The sequence below is a fragment of the Coturnix japonica genome, chromosome 14 (assembly GCF_054131305.1).
Source record: "Coturnix japonica strain WE chromosome 14, WE-NBRP24, whole genome shotgun sequence".
Lineage (NCBI taxonomy): Eukaryota > Metazoa > Chordata > Aves > Galliformes > Phasianidae > Coturnix > Coturnix japonica.
In genome coordinates, this window is record NC_140676.1 from 14521583 (window position 1) to 14539075 (window position 17493).

A 17493-nucleotide genomic window follows, 5' to 3' on the forward strand; every position below is an offset into this window, starting at 1 on the left:
AGTCAGGCTGAAATCTCAACAGCCTGGTAGTTTGCAAATAAATTGCTAGGAATGCATAAGCACTATTGGACTTCCAAAGCAGATCCTTCCAGTTTTATGGGCAGAGAGTAAAGCAGCCGGCAAACTGTACTCAAAGCCTCAAATTCTTAGGGCTGCATCTGCTTTTGTTCAGCTTTTTATTTTCTCAAGTCTTGTGGTCAGGCAATGAAATGTGAATCTCTCAATTCTTGGCTATGACACAGGCTTCTTGTGTGGCCCAAGCCAAGTTTCCTAAGCTATACTTTGGTCCCCGAGTTGGGAAACAGGTAAAACACAACCCTCGGTGATGTTTTGTGCATAAATTAACTCATGGAAGCCGGTTTTTCAAAGACTTCTCTAATTAACATTATAGACATCCCTACAGATAAAGAGATTGTCAGAGGGCTCTGTCTGGCTGCACTGGCAAAGGGAAAGAGCACATTCCAGAACCGATGATAGGATCTGCAGACGATTCAAGAAAACCAAGCTAACCGAATTCCACAAAGATAGCTTTTAAGAATATATATTTCTTGGTAACATACTGCCGTATGGATTTCATATAACGCAGGGTATCTCCTGCGTTTAGTTTTATTTGGAATGAAATGCCACCATGAGAAGCTGTCAGCACAGCTTATATATGATACGCTGACAAAATTGTACTGAATTGGAGAAATACTGAAAGATTTACTTGGTTTGGAACAGTCTTATGTTGGACACGCTGCGTTCCACAATTACTCAAAGTCTCAACTCACTGGAGAAAGCAAAAGTTCTACAATAAGCACGTTGATTACGACAGATTTTAGGATATAAGCTCATTGTGGCAGATGACGTTTTGTGTTTCATTACACAGTGTCTACTACCTGGCCTGCACTTGAAACATACACAGTATTTGACAAAACATAATCTTCTAAGTATCATATACCCACCCAATTCAATACCTAAATGTGAAATTCAAGTGCAGTAAAATAAAAAACAGCTTTCAAGCGACAGTGACCAGAAACAGGCTACAAACAAGAAGGAGCATCACTAATTGTTGCTTTACCCACAGTGACAAAAGAGGCTCGAATGAGAAAGGACTAAACCACGAGTCTTTGTTTTCTGTAAATTATACAGCAAAGACAAACTTGCAATCTTTGCTATCACAAGCTTTACCTAACGAGGAGTATCAAACCATTTATCTCATTTTGTAAAAAATATCAATCCAAACAGGCAACACTGACAGACAAAAAACAAGGCAAAGCTTCTATGAAGTCTGCAAGTCTGGTTTTCAGAGACCACTGAAAAGCAACTGTACAATTAGGAACTGCACAGTACTTTCAAAAAGCAAGGGAAGCAATGGAAAATTCTGTTGTAAGTTACTGCCTAACACACATGTCAACAGTTTGGAAATGCGGCAACTTAGTGGTCACGGGAACTGAATATTCATACATTGCCTTTGATTTGAAGCCCATATTTCAGTACTGGAAAATGGATTTTTCACTGCTGCTGTGCACCAGTGAATTCACTTCCTTCATCGCAGTATCACCTCTCTCAGCATTACATCTGAGCAGTAAGAACAGCCTATGAGGATCCCCAGAACACGTGCAACAAATGACTACTTTCGAATTTCTCAGTCAGAGCTCAGGTTCGCTTCATCTTTGGTTTGTGTTTACTCACAGGAGGTATAATTAATGTGTCAGAAGCTTTGCTGCATAATTAATGACATTCAAGATCAGCATGCTCCAAAATTATTACTAAGTTTCTTTAAAGAAATAAGATTCCTTACCATTTCGTGACCAATTAATCAGCACCATTACTTTTTTGAAACACAAATTCAACTTCTTGTTGTACAGTGTTATGGAAGGGAGGAAGCCTGTTCTGATCCTTCATGTTTCTCAGAACTGGAAATACAGAGTAAGAGCAGCACTGGGGTTTCCCACATATCTTCACACTCAGCTCTATGGCTGGGACTTTGCCATCACCGTGCTCCAGTAGATTTCCAGCCTGTTTATATCCTAGTACAACTGAGTGTAATTTATCTTCCTAATATATAAAGAATGCAAGTGATTACAGAGGAAATACAATCACTGAGAAGCTGTAACTTTTAAGAATTTGGAATCAATTCTGCCAGGGCAGGGAGAAGCACTGCTTGCCAAAAAGAAGCTGGAGAAATGCCATTTTGAAATTAGACCATACACTTCTGGAATATACGCTATCAGGGCACCAAAGCTGTATTTTACTAGCAGTGGTACAGCTCTGAATTCTCCCTTTAAAGCAACAATACTGATCTTCAAAACCGTTCAAGTATTTTTCACTTGCCTTAGGGAGCTTAGCAGTGGGGAATGCTTTGACCAATATACTTTTACACTGCAGCAGCAAAGAGCCAAACAACTATTCCAGGCAGAAACTGCAGCCCTAATCTGGAATAACAGAGCAGCCAGGTCTTGATGTGCACGACTGCCTGAGAAGCAAGAGATGAAAAACACGCATTACCAAGCTGGGCAGTAATTTTCATCTTAGACCCTGGAATATAAAGTCTTCCCTAAAGTGAAGTGAGCAGTCGAATGGAGCCCATGCAAACAAAGGCTTCCTTGGCCCCTTATCTGATGTCAGTGATCCTCTGAAATTAGGTGTTACCCAGGAAGAGCAGTGGGAAGGTACAGGACTTGCCACTCCTAGGTGGTACCTGTCTTAAATACATTCCCACGGTTTTTCAGTCACGTTGCCAGAGAGGAAAAATAAACCAACCGAGGCCAGCAGCTCCCTGAGAAAGCTGTGAAAAAGGAGTTGTGGCTCACACCGTCTGGCACAGCAGAGAAACAACCCTCTCCTTTCACCATGTGTCCACATAGCCCAAACACACAGGGCAGCAGGTGTGGCCCTGGAGCAGGAGGGTGCCAGGCTGATGGCAGCGCTCCTGCACAGGTAGGAGCCATCAAGGAGTTGGCGATGAGTTGTGCTGTGTGACTGATTGCTGGGCACTGTTCCCAAATGTGTCAGTGAAGTTGCAGCCAAAGTTACTCACATCCCTTAGGTTTTGTCTTCAGGCAGCCTGGCCAAGATGATCAAGTATTGTTTTCAAGCAAAACAAGGATGGGATGCCATACAATATTCCTGTTTCATGTGATGTTTACGTTTCACTGTTCTACTGCACAGCATTGCCAACTCTCAAGTATTCAACAAAAGAAAAAAAAAAAGACAAGAAAGAAGCAAGTATACGCACAGATGAAGTCAAAGATTCTTTAAATATACCTGAGCTCTTCTATTTGTTTTGTTTGCTTGTCTTCTGTAACTCCAAGTGCAAAAGACAACAGGCAGCAGTAGTCCTTAATCACATTCAAATGAAGCAAAATGACATTATGATAGAAAGCATCCAATGGATTCAGTAGTTCATGGCAACCACTTTCTTGAAGGTCTTTTGAAAACTGAGAACAAAATAACTGTTAGAACTGAAACAACTACTTGATCAGCTGTGAAGCTCTGGGAAGCAGTGATCAAGCCTAAGAACGCTGTCAGGTTTCTGTTAGCAGCCTGCTCAAGTTTCATGTACCAGTTAGTGACAAAGAAACATTTCTATTTAGTGTGATCACCAAACAAGCAGACACTCCTTTTAGCTCTAATTAGTATTAAAAGAGAAGCTATATTCATGCTTTGACTTCTACTACAGCTTTAGATCATAAGAGACACAACAGCACCACACAAGCTGACTGATGATGATGTAAGCACTTCACCGGGCAGTTCAGAAAGGGACAAAAATGATGAAGCCATTAGAAGAACAAAGAAGCACAAATGAATGATTTTCGCTGTTTGTAGGATGCTCTGTGCCTGGTATTGCCCACAGGTGCGACTGCCAGTTTCTGAATGGAGTTTGAAGATGTCTTTGTTTCAGCAATTAGATGAGCCATGGGTTAGATGCATGGAAGAACAACATAATGCCAAGCAACTTCAACAAGTACAAACACCAAGAATAATTCTCAGCTGCCATTAAAATTAACTAACTTTGCCCATCAGTTCCCAAAAGCCAGAGCAGGGCAAAAGAGAGGGAAGGGCTGCAGGTAGAAACACACTATAAAAAAAGAAAGCATTTTCCAACTTGAATTGTGCTCTTCATGGATAAGTGTAAAGTGCACACTATCATCAGCCTATAGTTTGTCCAAGAACTGCAACAAGCCCATGAAAACAGGAAACTACATCCAGAACTGCTCACATTGATCATGACTGATGGATTTATCTGGAAGGCTTCAGTAGAGTTAGTGGCCCCCTAACCACCTCTGGGAACTCCTGCAGAAAGCCAGGTAGTGAATATAAAGCTGTACCTTACAACACAGTTCATCCATGCTTTGGCCCATGGATCTCTATCTAGTTGTTTTTCAGTCTTGCTTTCTACCAGCAATATGGATGTCACCAGACACGATGCTTATTTACAGAGCTTTTAGTTGCTAGGCAGGCTCTGGACATTCAGAATACAAAATATGCAGAATGATGTAAGTAAGCTTTGGTACTGACCAACAAACTATTCCATGTTCTCAGCTGCTCACCTGCAAAGTGGGGTGCACAAAACAATCCACCAAGGTACAGGAAGAGCTTTCTTTCTCACTGATAAATACATTAGAAACAGTGTTTATTTCATCTATAGCTCATCCCTTTTCATTACACTTTCAGTGCATATATATGTGCACAGAATATCATACACATAATATTATAATGTACATAATATTAGTACGGTGGTGTGTATGTCTAATTTATAAATAAAAATAGGTACACTGGAGGGGCATGCTTTTATTTTTCACACTGATAGGGCTCTGTGATCAAAACTGCTGGTAGACTGCTGCTCTGGACAATCTCATAAGCACGAAACTACATCTAATAGCTACCTGCATTAAGCAATGTGCCCGCGTCAGGTTCTCCTCTGTGAGACAAAGTTTTGATAACCCCTTCAGGGAGAAATAAAGGTGAGGGCAGGCAGATAGTTTGTCCATCACTATATCACTGTGTCACTATAGCAGAGGTGGGGGACCATGGTTTGGGTTAGGATCTGGCACATACATACACAAACAAATATTAAGTACATTCAGATAAAAAGAGAGTCCCTGTTTAGTGGTAATACAGAAGTGGGATGACCTTTCATGTTTTCCTTGCTCTCTATATTGGTTCCTAAACTTGTTAAACACACTTCACTGTAATTCTGTTTCTGTTTACTTAATCAATTAACAGCTTGTTTAAGAGTAAATTCATACAGACTTCTTGCTTCATGCTAGTTCATCGTAATAAACTCACATTTCCTAAGCAATCCATGAGCAAAGTGGGGGTTCGAGTGATCTCCTCTGAAAATCCATCTCCTGAGGATGATTTGTCATTCATCACACTTGTAACCACAACTGTTTGTATATATCTAGGGAGCTCATCATAAAAATTAGTCATTTTAGCAACTGTAGCACTTTGGCAAGCTATTTCCACTGCTCTTTCCTTCAACATTCAGAATCTGAAGGCAACAGTTTCTCTCTAAGTGATGAGATGAGTAGGCACAAATTAAGTTTCCTGTGTCCACCACAGAGCCTGTGCTGGGGTCCCTGGCCCAGACTGTCATAAAGTGGTAAGAAAATCAGGAATTTTTCAGTGTGGTGAGGGAGAATTGTGGCTTTACAGAGCACACGGGAATTTTAGTAAATGGAAAGACAATTAAAGCCCATCTGGAGACATGGTTTCTGGAGCTGTCATAACCTCTGGTGCGCTTGGAGCTATTTCAGAAGGCTGCTAAAGGAACAAAGATCTCTTGAAGAACAGTGCATAAAAAGTAGGAAAGGTAAAGCACAGAGGTGTTCTGGGGGCCCACATCTTTCATGATTATATGAAACAGATGGCTAAAAAGGGAGTAAAGGTGCAGCTGTGTTGTTACCCTTAACTATACTGATAAAGGCATTAAATTGGCACCAGCAGCTTGCTGTCGAAAGAGAGTGAAAGAAGAACACAAGAAAGTGAATTAGAGATGAAGAACGTTGACATAAAGGAGGAGAAATGAAAGAAATGAAATGAAAGAAATGAGGAACTAGACAGCAAAGGCAAGAGGATCAGGCAATTACATAGCACTTCAGCAAGATGACAGTACTGCACGCAGCCTGTGCAGTCCCAGGGAGACATGAATTCCAAGAGGGAGGATTCTTACATCCACCCAAATGGAATCACCAAAACGGAGCACTGAAGATGGAGATTGCAGTAGTATCACGCTTCGGTCTAAAAATATCTGCAGTGCTCATTTCCCAATCTGTTTTTACAGCGCTAATCCTCCTTGGCAAAACTAAATTAAAGGAAAAAGTTTCAGAATTCTTTTTGGATGGAGAATTGGAAGCTTCAGGAACTGAGGCTGGGAGGATGTTTAAGCAGCACAGATCCCAGCGATCAGCAGAGCGTAGGTTTGTTGTTTTCACTCATGCTCCATACTCCAAGGGATCATCAAAAATTACATTAGAAATCATCGTGTTTTGATTGTATCTAAATTTTAGTTTTGATGATCAGCCAGCACGTTATTGTAAGCTTTGCACTATATATGAGACGTCAAAGCTGTAACTTCTCTTTCTTACATTAAGTTGCCTGAACACAGCAAACTAATTATTCAATTGAAAATACATCAGAGGAAATTTACCTTGAGAATTTACCAATCTGACAAGAGTTAATGGATTTACTACCGAATAGAAGGGTTTTACTGTACACAATCTAGTAGGCTCAAAGCATAACCAGATCCTATTGCAAAGCAAAGACCTTAACACGATAAAAGAGAAAAGCATTAACTGTATTAATGCCTGTTCAACAGTGAACTGTTTTTGCAGCACAATAATGCATTATCTAGCTCCTGTTCACACTTCTTTCATTAAAAAAACACAACACACCAAAACACGACAAAAACACAAATAACCCAACAAAACGTCCCTTCTTTGTAGCTTAAGAGAGCCAACAGCCTCTTCATAAAACAATTCTGTTGTCATTTTTACATAGGGTTAGCAGATGCCTTTCCCCCTTTATTCTGGAATGAGCTAAATACAATAAATGACTTCAAAATAGAATTAGTTCAACAGCATTTGGCCGAAAGCATTTATTTCCATGAATCCAGTTATAAATTACGAATCCAGTTATAAATCATAACTTAAAGGCATATTGTAAAGAACTTCACCGAACACTGAAATAGCAGCCTTCTATATAAAAGTGGCATTAGAGCTTAGATATTAGTCCAGTCAACATAAACTCTGATTTTAACAGGCTTGGATAAATATCTAAGTTTTGGCTCAGCTAGTGAGTTTGAGCTGTCAGTACTCTGAAACAGATACAAGCTTTAACAAACCTTTAATTCAAAAGCCCATTATTGTACCGACTGGAATAGAAAGACTCCAGTATCAAAGAGGAGTTCTTCCCTCCTTTCATGGTATTACTTCTGTAAGACACCAATTGATCTACAGCCCTTGAAAGAAAGCTTCTTGCTTCCATTTCCTGGATAAAAGTCAGCACAGTTTTTTCATCCGTCACAGTGCAACAGCATCAAAATAGACCTTCTGCATCAACTTATAACAAGGAGGAAAAGCTGGAAACCACAAGGCTATTATTCGACATGTCAGTTTACTTTGTCTGATAGATTCACTGCAGAATAAAGAACATTTTCATTAAAAAAATTAAACGAAGATTTGTTTAGAGTGAGAAAGAAATGAGGAAAAAGAGAAGCATGAATTTATCCAGCATTATGTAGTGCTCTCCTGGGGAAGAGAAGAGCTGTGCAAGCAGCGCTGTGGCAAGGAGGGGCTGCTCTCTGACAGCAGCCATGGGAAGAAGGTACCTAACAGATGAGTGAAGGTAAAATCTGCCCCACAGCAGAGAAAGCCCAAGCTCAGGACAGCTGAGGGCAGGCAGTTATCACAGATGTAACTTCTGACAGATTTAAGTGCTTTACAAGCTTAATATCAGCTCATTTAGAAAGGACTTGAAAGACAGGACCGTGACAACTACGATGCTAAGGGCACTCAGAGACTTGTCCTGTGCCACTGGTTTGGACTCGATTCCACCCAGCTCTGGTCCTTATAACTTCCAATATAAAGCCTGCTGTGGCTTTTGGATGGGGAAGTTTAGCACTCCATGAAGAGAGCACAACTGCCTGGTTTACCCCATTTCAGACAGTGCCGGGACAGCCATCCCAGAAGTCAGACTGGATAACTTCCGGGATTATTCTTCTCATCTAGAATTATTTATGCAATGCCTCGAGATTTAAAACACTGCCAGTATTACCATTGGTTACTTAACAACTAATAACATCCACAACATTCTGCAGCGTCTGATACATTGTGCAACCAACTTAATTTGCCCCCTCTGACATTAAAAACAGTTATTGTTAAGGAACAATCCCTTAAAATATTATGTGGGTTGTTTAATTCAATTGAACAATGCACTTGGAACTACTGTGATGGAATTAGCACACAGGGAAATCAATACATGCTTATTTAAATTCCTTCTCAGTTACACGTATTTTCTCTTTGGGAATGCAGTCCTTCAGTTTCTTACTGGGTATCATTGCAGTACGGTGCCTTACCTGAAAGCCAACACTGTATTTACACTCACCAATCTTTGTTTATTTTAAATAGGAATACTTTTTATTCTTCCAGGCCATGCTAAATCCTATTTGATTTGGTGACTCAGACCCCTGCTCTCAGCACAGAAGGAGCACCATTTCAATCAACAGTACTAAGCACAGCTCCTCTGAGAGTCGCCTCGTTTCCCTATTGGCTTCACTACCCGAAGAGGATACAAGGAACTCCACTGACACAAACAGAAATACCAACAGGCCCATTACAACAACTTGTTATGCATTAAGTTGAAGCACAACTTCCTTTTTTGGACAGTCTCTGGTACAACAAGTCTCGGAAAGGAAGGTAAATGCCTAACACATGCTTTGGGATACACAGGTTGGCAATCATTTTTCAAGCCGTGCCCACATGAGATACGGATGATCAAAATGCCTGGGATGCTGCATTATTTTACCCCCTCCCCACCATCTCTACCCCCCCAAAAGTAGATAATCAAAATGAAACCAGTCTCAAAATTACATGCTACTGACATTTACAATGAGATTAATTACTTATGGGAGGAAACCATCCCATTATCTGTCTGCCTAAATTTTAAAAGTCATGGGAACAAAAGTTATAATCTTGTTTGCAAAGCACCAGATTAGCAGCAAGCAAACGGTTTTGTCTCCTTGGATAAACCTCTTGGACCAAGCAGCCCTTTGTGAAAAAGGCACATCACAGAGATGTTTGCAGATTTGGAACATTTTCCAAAGCAGTAACAATTTTAGTATCCAGCTTAATACAAATTTGAAAGCATTTTCTGAAGACTAGAATTAATTATAATTATTCTCCCACATTATATTTGGTGATTATATATTTCAAGTCATGCTCTGTAATTTCAATTATTAAGGTACTTTTACTTTTGAAGTAGATAAGAGTCCTCAAAAACTGTTAAACTTCCACCAAGGAAAATACGCCTGCCTAACCAAAAACTTGTTCAAATTCAGCAGTAATGCCTCTAATGCTTAGTGGTGCTTCTGTGAAACACATCAGTCTGTGCCAGCTGTGGTTGTGCTCCCAGTGCTCGAACTTTACCCTCCAAGGCAACATGCCCAACTCGGACCTCCGTGCACGCTGCCCATTTCAGATATTCATTCCTGTATGCAGGGATCCCATCTACTGCTGACAGAACATCTGAACTTGTAATAGTTACCAAACCTCCAGTAGCGCGGCAGCAATCCAACACAGTTAAGCAACAAAACCCCGCATCGTGTTTTTGCCAGCACTTCCCTAAGGAATATTTCAGCTCAATGCAATTAAAAAAAAAAAAAAAAAGTATTGAAGGATTTCATTTTGGGATTTTGGCTTTATGAGCTACTGGCAACTCTCCCCGCGTGCATGTGCTCTCTGAAATAACAAGCTATTAACCTGACAGTGCAGCTATTTTTAAGGGGGAAAGGCAGGCTCTCGCACTTTGTTTTTAAAGTCAGAAATAAATTCTTTAAGAAATTCTTCCTGTTCAGCGTATAAATTGAATTCATTTGGTTTGCCTTTCTGAAACACGCAGCTCGTCTCTTCCTACCATGCTCCATGCCAGCCAGCAGGTCAGGACTTGACATAATTGAATGAAGAAACCTCCACCCTGTAAGAGTATGGAAGAAACACATCTGCTGGTAATTCCTTGCAGCAGGGCACACACGTTGTCATCACAATGACCTGAGAGAAATGGCCACTGTTTGCAAACAATTTCAGTTTCCTCAGTGCAGGCTGGATGTTGGTGCACTGAGCCCTCGCATGCAGCAGCACTGCGCTGTTACAAGTGCTCAGGCACCCCACACAGCCCAGGTAAAGCCACTTACTCAGTAAAGCTCTTCAAGTACGGCTCGTTTCTTCCAATTAACACAGCAAGGCAACAGACGCACAGGCCTCCCTAAAAACAGCTACACTACGTTTTTTCTCTAAACAAAAAAATATGACTTCTTTTTCCTGGCGGTGAAAGGAAGACCCCAACTCTTCTGAAGAGATGAAAGGGAACAGGCCACGTGCTGGCAATAATTTCTTAGCCTCAGAGCGATCAAATAATGGTACAAATAAATGACCCATTTCACATTTCAAGTGACAACTTACTAAAACCAGTGCATTTTAAAGACAGTATTAATAAAAGGCTTAACCTGATGATATTTTAAGAACATAGGAATGTCTACGGAACAATCACAGCATCAACCTGGAGGCAGCAGGGAATACTGCCAGCAATAATACCCAACATGTTTACAGCTGTTTCACTGGCAAAAGCAAGTGCTAATCACAAGCGTGAGCCTTCACAGCTCCCTCTTTCATGGCCTTATGGAGAACTCCTTGTCCTTCGAACAAATGCAAATGCTGGTTTCTCCTGAGGTGCCCAAATTGTTCTTTTCAAGCCTTGATGTTTTTACACAATTCCCAGCAGCTCTTCTTAGCCTCTTACATTCCGACTTCTGTTTACTGCTGCACTACTCTTAGTGCAGTAGCACATCAATTAATTATACAGGAGTATGCCTAATCAGGTTTCCCTCGGGTTTTTAGCAGAAACCCTTTGTATTTCCTAATGATTCCCTCAGATTCTAAATATTTTTAGTTCTGCAATAAAAGAAAACCTAAGTCTGCTGACAACAATATTTCCATAAAAGATGAAATTAGTGTTAAAATCGTCGATCCAAGCACACTTAAACTTCAGAGAATTCAGATTTAGTCCGGATTTCGCGATTAACATTTTTATACCGCATAAGCAGTCAGCACATATAGACAAGAAATACAAACGAAGAAGACAAGAGCTGAAGAACTGAAGTGACCTACTTTTCATTGTAGTATGAAAGCAGATGCATTCACACTGATGGCAAAGCCTCCACTGAGTTCAACGCAGTGACACCACTGATTGGTAAGCAGCGGTCAAACAACTTTCTGTGACAAATTTCTCTCACCTTGCCTTGTTCTGACACCGGACATGTGCTCAGGACAGACAGTATTGCTTCCATTTGTTCTAAGGCTTCTCCCTCTAGTTCTATACCCCGTCCCACTGGGAGGGGGTAGTGAGCAAACAAAGCACAACAGGAAGAAATTCACAAACTTCCTTCTGGACTTAAGGGAGAATTTAGGATTTTAGTTATAATGCATTAGCTACTTAACTATAAGCCTGAATCAGCAAAACCACATCTGGCTTCCATGAGGCAGAAGCTTGAAATGAAAGAAAGGATAGGAAAAATACTTTGTGGGGACATCTGCTGTGTAGGAGCTGGTTGTGGTTTTGGGTAAATCGCGCCTTGTCTTATGAGAAATCATACTACAAATAGAGGTGGATGACTGCCTTAATATAAAAGCATTATTCTCACAGAATCAGAAAAAAGCTGGTCTTGGAAGACACCTTTGGAGACTGCTTGGTGCAGCCCCAGCGCAATGCAGGGCCGACTCCACTTCCAGGCTGAGTCCAGTTGGGGCTTGAATACCTCTGAGGATGGAAACTCCACGACCTCTCTGGGAGCACAATTCCAGTATGTGACCGCAAGTGTAATAATACAGAACAATTACTCCAGAAGTAGGCATTTAGCTTTCATTTATGCACTTTATCTGCCTTTTGCTCCACCCAGTGTGAGCGCCGTGCTGTAGGCATACTTGCAGTCTGCCAGCCCCGTTCTACACCCGAGTCACACCACAGCTAACATCGTGCAAGCTGGGGCACCCGTACCTACTGCACTGGCAAGACAGAACTCCGAGAGAGTGCATTTAATCTTAGTCTCAGCTGTTCCCCACATCAGAAATGGTGATTACCAGAGATAATTTCCACGTTATGAAAGCAGCTCCCTAGCATTCCACGGGGACCTGTCTGTGAGGCCAAACTGCAGCTCCGCACAGCTCCTTTTGTCCTCTGTTTGTTCTTTGATGTACAAGTCTGCCACAAACTAAGCAGTGATCTCTTTGATGTTGAACTTTTATACATTATTGTAACTAGCATGCTTACAACAGGAGCTGCCAGTCATCCCCCCTTCTAACATTCAAATTTCATGAGGTGCTCGCTCTATGAGCCACGTTTCTCAGCAATGGGTTTTCAGAATTTCCCCAGTAACTGCGCTACTCTTTTGGAATGATAACTTCAATAAAAATCAAAATCCAATCATGTTTTTCAAGTGTTACAAATTAGTATGAGCAGTAGCTAATATACCCAAAGATATTTAACAAAGTGTAATTAACTAGTCAAGTGTGCTTTTGCTTGCTTTCTTCTCGACAGTTCGGGCCTGAACTAGGACTACATCCAGCCACTAAAAAGCGCCAACAGCCATACATCAGGATCTCTTCAAACATCTAAGGCCAGCTGGCTTTGGAGTCACGTGCTCCATCCCATGCAAACAAGTGCATCAGTATGTTTTACAGAGCTCGTTTTCAGGATGCTCTCCTTCAGGCTCTACTCTGCCGCTGGGGCAGTGTTCAAACTGCAGTGGGTGCGTCAGAGGTCAGACTGACAACACCAAGGAGGTTAAGTGGTGAGATGGGTGACATCTGTTACAGAACTATAGTCAGCGTGGGCAGCAGTAACACACCACAGAGTGCAAATTTACAACCTGTACACGCTAGAGCTGCCCCTATGAGACACATGAGAGTCTTCATCCTGAAGAGCTTTTGTGAGGGTTTTAAAATCAACTGTAATCCTTTAGAGTAAGGTTTTGCCAGTGAAAAGATCTCTGCTTTGGCTTTACTTTTATGTTTGGCTATTTTTCACTTCTTCAAGTATATACAGTGTGGTCAGAAAGGAAAATATCAGAAAAAAATAGAATATTTTGGACCTGCAACAGTAAGGACAAGGAGTTTCCCCAAACTCAGCTCTGTTTCCACAATGAAACCAACACTGCTACTGATGCCTCTATCACTGCTACCAAAGCCTCTGTCCAACCTACTAAATGCACAAAAATGCACTGCTTTGAACATTCTAATTTCCAGTTAGAATTTAAAGTGAGGAAACCATACTAGAGGAAAAAAGAATATGCAAAGAAAGCATTTGTTACAGATAGCAATTCCCATTTTCCACAAACACCTGGCAGCTCAGATGGAAGCAGCACGCTCAGAGCTGACACTGCGTGCCTGGGCACTCGGGTGCTGCACTTCACCTTCTGAATGGGAATCTAAAGTTACTCTGAGATACCAGCATGCTTTTCAGGACATGGGATCACAGGGAGCCAACCACTGAAAACATGACATTTTCAGGGTCTTTTCCGGTCCAGGCAAAAGGGAGTTCCCAGCACTCACCCAGATTCCATCACATGCATCAAGATAACCAACCAAGCACAGCCTAAGAGTGAAACACCGCTTGCGTCACGGAGAGGTTGCACATTAATTTCCAACAAGATGTCCAGTGCAGGAGACAGACAGGATATTTTGATGCTCCTCGAAGAGAGCACCAAGAGATGAAATGCCCACATGTTGCTGCCATGGCCGACCCTGCTCCAGCCTGGCTCCAACCCGTGCTGCCTCCCCATGGCGGCGCTGCTCCTGCTGCAAGGGCAGGACGCCTGCGCCCAGCTGCCTCGGCCATTAGAAGGCGCCTATGTAGATGAGGTTTCTCAAATGAAAGATCTACAGCTCTTTAATTAACATGTCTGGGATTTTTATTATCTGTTGATGCCAGAATCTATCCAGCAGTCATAAACATCCTTATGTACTCATATTTTAAGCAAATACTTACTGTAATTCAACAGCGCACCTGCAGTACAAGAAAAACTCTTCCCAAACCTACTACAGCACATCTGTTAATCCAGCAACAGCAGGGAGCGTCCCTCTGAAGGAAGATAAGGCCAAGGGCAGCTCAGCTCCCCCAGATGCAGAGCAGCAGTTTGCACCCTCGGTGCAGCCGATGCTGCAGCAGTAGCTGAGAACACCTCCAACATGCCCGCCCCGCACACTCAGCACTGCATCAAAGGGCAGTTTCACTGACCTTTAATACTCACCAGCATCTCTCAGTATTACAGCGCTGCCAAAGTAAGCCAGGATCTAGCTCAACCAAGGGGAAAACAGTGAAAATCTGATAAGCAGTTTTGTGCAGAGTAGAAGAAGGATTTATTAACTCCCAAATTGAGCTTGAAGCAATCACTATAAATTAACTAGAAAATGTGTTTTCCCACAATAACTCCTCTGCCAAATCAAACACAGACAAAGATGAGCTAATTAATTTCGCTGAATGGAAAAGCACACCCATTATGAGTAACATCACAGTTGATATAGGAAGTCTGCAGTTACTGCTGCTCCTTTCAGCTAGGACAGCAATTAATACCATCAGATGCAAGTCAGAAGCAAAGGATGCAAATGTCGCTGCTTGGAGAGGAAGCTCACAGTGTTCTGATGACCAGGGAGTTCTGCTCCTGGGCTGTCCGTACTCTACCTGGACTACTGCCTTCAGGCAAAGAGCACCTGGGACTCAGGGAGGAGCTGGCCTCCACTGGGGATGTGGATCATGGCCCTTGGAAGATACAGAGCCTCTGCTCTGAACTCAGAACCAGAGAACCATATTTTACCTGAGTTCTAGGAGGTGATCTCATGCTGTGGGCCAAGCACATGTAAGACCACTGTCAGTCACACGGGAGATGCTGATTAAGTGCCACACACAATGAAAACCAATTTCTAATTGACCCATGTAAACTGTACTGGGTCCTCAACAGCAAATAGCTCTTGGATGGAATGGAGAAAACTGCTGAGTTAGTCTTGACCCTCCCAATGCTTTGAAGAGAGAGATGGAAATTCAGTACCACAACCTCATCTTGTCCCCTTCTGAACCACGGTGGAGACACTGAAAACCTGAGGCCCCGCATACCATCCTATTCCCACTGCTCTATTTAATTTCTTCACAAATTACCATTTAAAACTAAGACAACTCCATCTGAAATTGAAACCAGTGCGTGGGGCTACAGCCTGCAGCGTGCTGCCATGGGATGGGGCTGCGGGCAACAGTCGTGGAGATGGAAAGAACACACTCTGACAAAGCCTTTGTAACACCAACATGTCTGTCTATGAAAAGATTTAATGTCACTCCTCCCCCATGTGTGAACGATCAGCTTCTTCTCAAGTGCAAAAATAAAGAGTCACACAGTTGGTTTTATGAAGCACCTCATACCAGGATTCAATGGCAATAAATAGCATGGTGTTTCAAAGAACACAAACATTACACAATAATTACACGGCTGATACCCTATAAGTATGCTGACTATTCTATTTGCATTGTTCAGAAGTGAAGAGGTTAGCCTTATTTACATTCAAGTAGCTTTAATTAACCTCAGAGATAAATGCTCTTAAAATGAAAGCTGGGATGATTATACCTCTCCACACTGATTTTAGCCTAGATGGCTACGTATGGAGCATGACAAATGGCCCAAAGGCCGGATTTACACAAACAGGAGAGCCACAAGTGCGGGTCCTGCCTCACTCCCACCACCAAGGAAGGAAAACAAGAAGCTGCTGTGCAAGGCCGGTGGCTGCGCCTGGACAGGTGCTGGCAGCATGTACTGCAGGCTGACACTGCAGTAAGCTGCACCCAGCTGTGCTCGCAGCAGCAGCAAACCAAGGGGCTGTGTTTGATGGCGAGGGCAGTGGCAAACCCCATCTCCAGTACTGCTGGGAGCCCCCAGCTTCTTGGGGGGCTCCTGCACTTTGTGAAAGCATTAAACATCAGAGATTAACATTAGCCAAGGCGCATACGGAGCATTATCCACCTCAGAGTGCAGCCTCATAGTTAACAACTAGGCTTCAGCTCTGTGCTTCCAGCAGCACCAGGCAGAAAAGGCGAAGCAAACACTGCCTTGTCCACCAAGACAGGATCCTGCCTGGGACGCTGCGCAGCCGCAGCCGCCGTGCAAGGTGTGCCAGCTGGCGTGAGCTCGGCCCGCAGCTGCCACAGCCCGTGGGGAGCAGCGTGGCACCCTGAGCCGCTCCCTGGCGTTCCCAGCTGACAGCACAGGCACTGGGAGCTGCCTGAAACTAACCGTGTGCCAACCTGAGCTTAGCTGAACTTCTCAGCCCAAATGCCACCAGCAAGGAAAGGGGAAAAAAGAGGGGGAAAAAAAAAAAAAAGGGCAAGCAAAAGACTTCATTAACCGTGGGCAAACTTCCCTTTAAAACAGCATAAAGCACAAAAAGCAGCATCCATCTGCCAGGTCCCCTAACAAGGCTTTCTGCTTACGTATTTCAGTCTGTGGATATTTTTCATCCAATGAGCAAAGAGCTCTGTCCCACATAGAGTCACCTTTTTCTCATAACACAGCTGTTCCTGGAGAACAGAATCCTCCTTTCCCTGTTTACCGCTTATTGCAAACCCGAGGAAAACTGATCTTCATCAAGGGGGTTAGAAGGGTTCCTGCACCATTAGTTATGTGCATATCCCTCAGATATTAGTCCTCAAGGAAAAGACAAATCATGAGAGAACGACAGCATGTTTGATCTCGGGAGCTATCGGCTGCAATTGCAAATTACAGCTCGCACATAAATATGGGAAAGGTGAATATTTAATTCTTTTCTCTCACTGCAAATGAAAGACTAACGCACACTCTGAAAGGTATCAAACCTGACTGGTCTCGTAATGACTTAACAAATTCTTTTCATACGTGGTTATTTTGCAGACTACAGTCACTTATCTCATGAGAACACACACAAAAAAAGAAAAGGAAAGAAGGCTCCACATCACAACTTCCTCTAATACTAGATAGAGAACTGCAAAGTCAGACACACACAGCCGCATGCACCCACCCCAGAGAGACACAAAGCTCTGACAGTTCTGATTTAGTAACATATAGTTTAGAAACAAATACACCAATTTAGAATTCTCTTGTGAAGATGAAATACTTGCAGCCCTGCCAGTAATTAGTCCATGATAACGATCATTTCTTTATGTACTGTAGGCAAGAGAAGCTATAAGCAATAACGAATATGTAAAAACCCTGAAGGTCAA

At 42.5% G+C, this 17493-nt stretch overlaps 1 protein-coding gene across 5 annotated transcripts in view; it reads right to left on the minus strand.

Moving 5' to 3' along the window:
- Window positions 1-17493, minus strand: part of RORA (RAR related orphan receptor A) — a 339131-nt gene that overhangs the window by 50314 nt on the left and 271324 nt on the right. Inside the window, exon 1 of one of the 5 annotated variants that reach the window (XM_015872510.3) lies at window positions 10120-10217. The exons of the other annotated variants lie outside the window; for them this stretch is intronic. Within the exon in view, the coding sequence (XP_015727996.3) occupies window positions 10120-10204 (85 nt within the window). The 5' untranslated portion in view covers window positions 10205-10217. Of the gene's footprint in view, window positions 1-10119; window positions 10218-17493 lie in introns of those variants that run through there. 5 annotated transcript variants of the gene reach the window in all.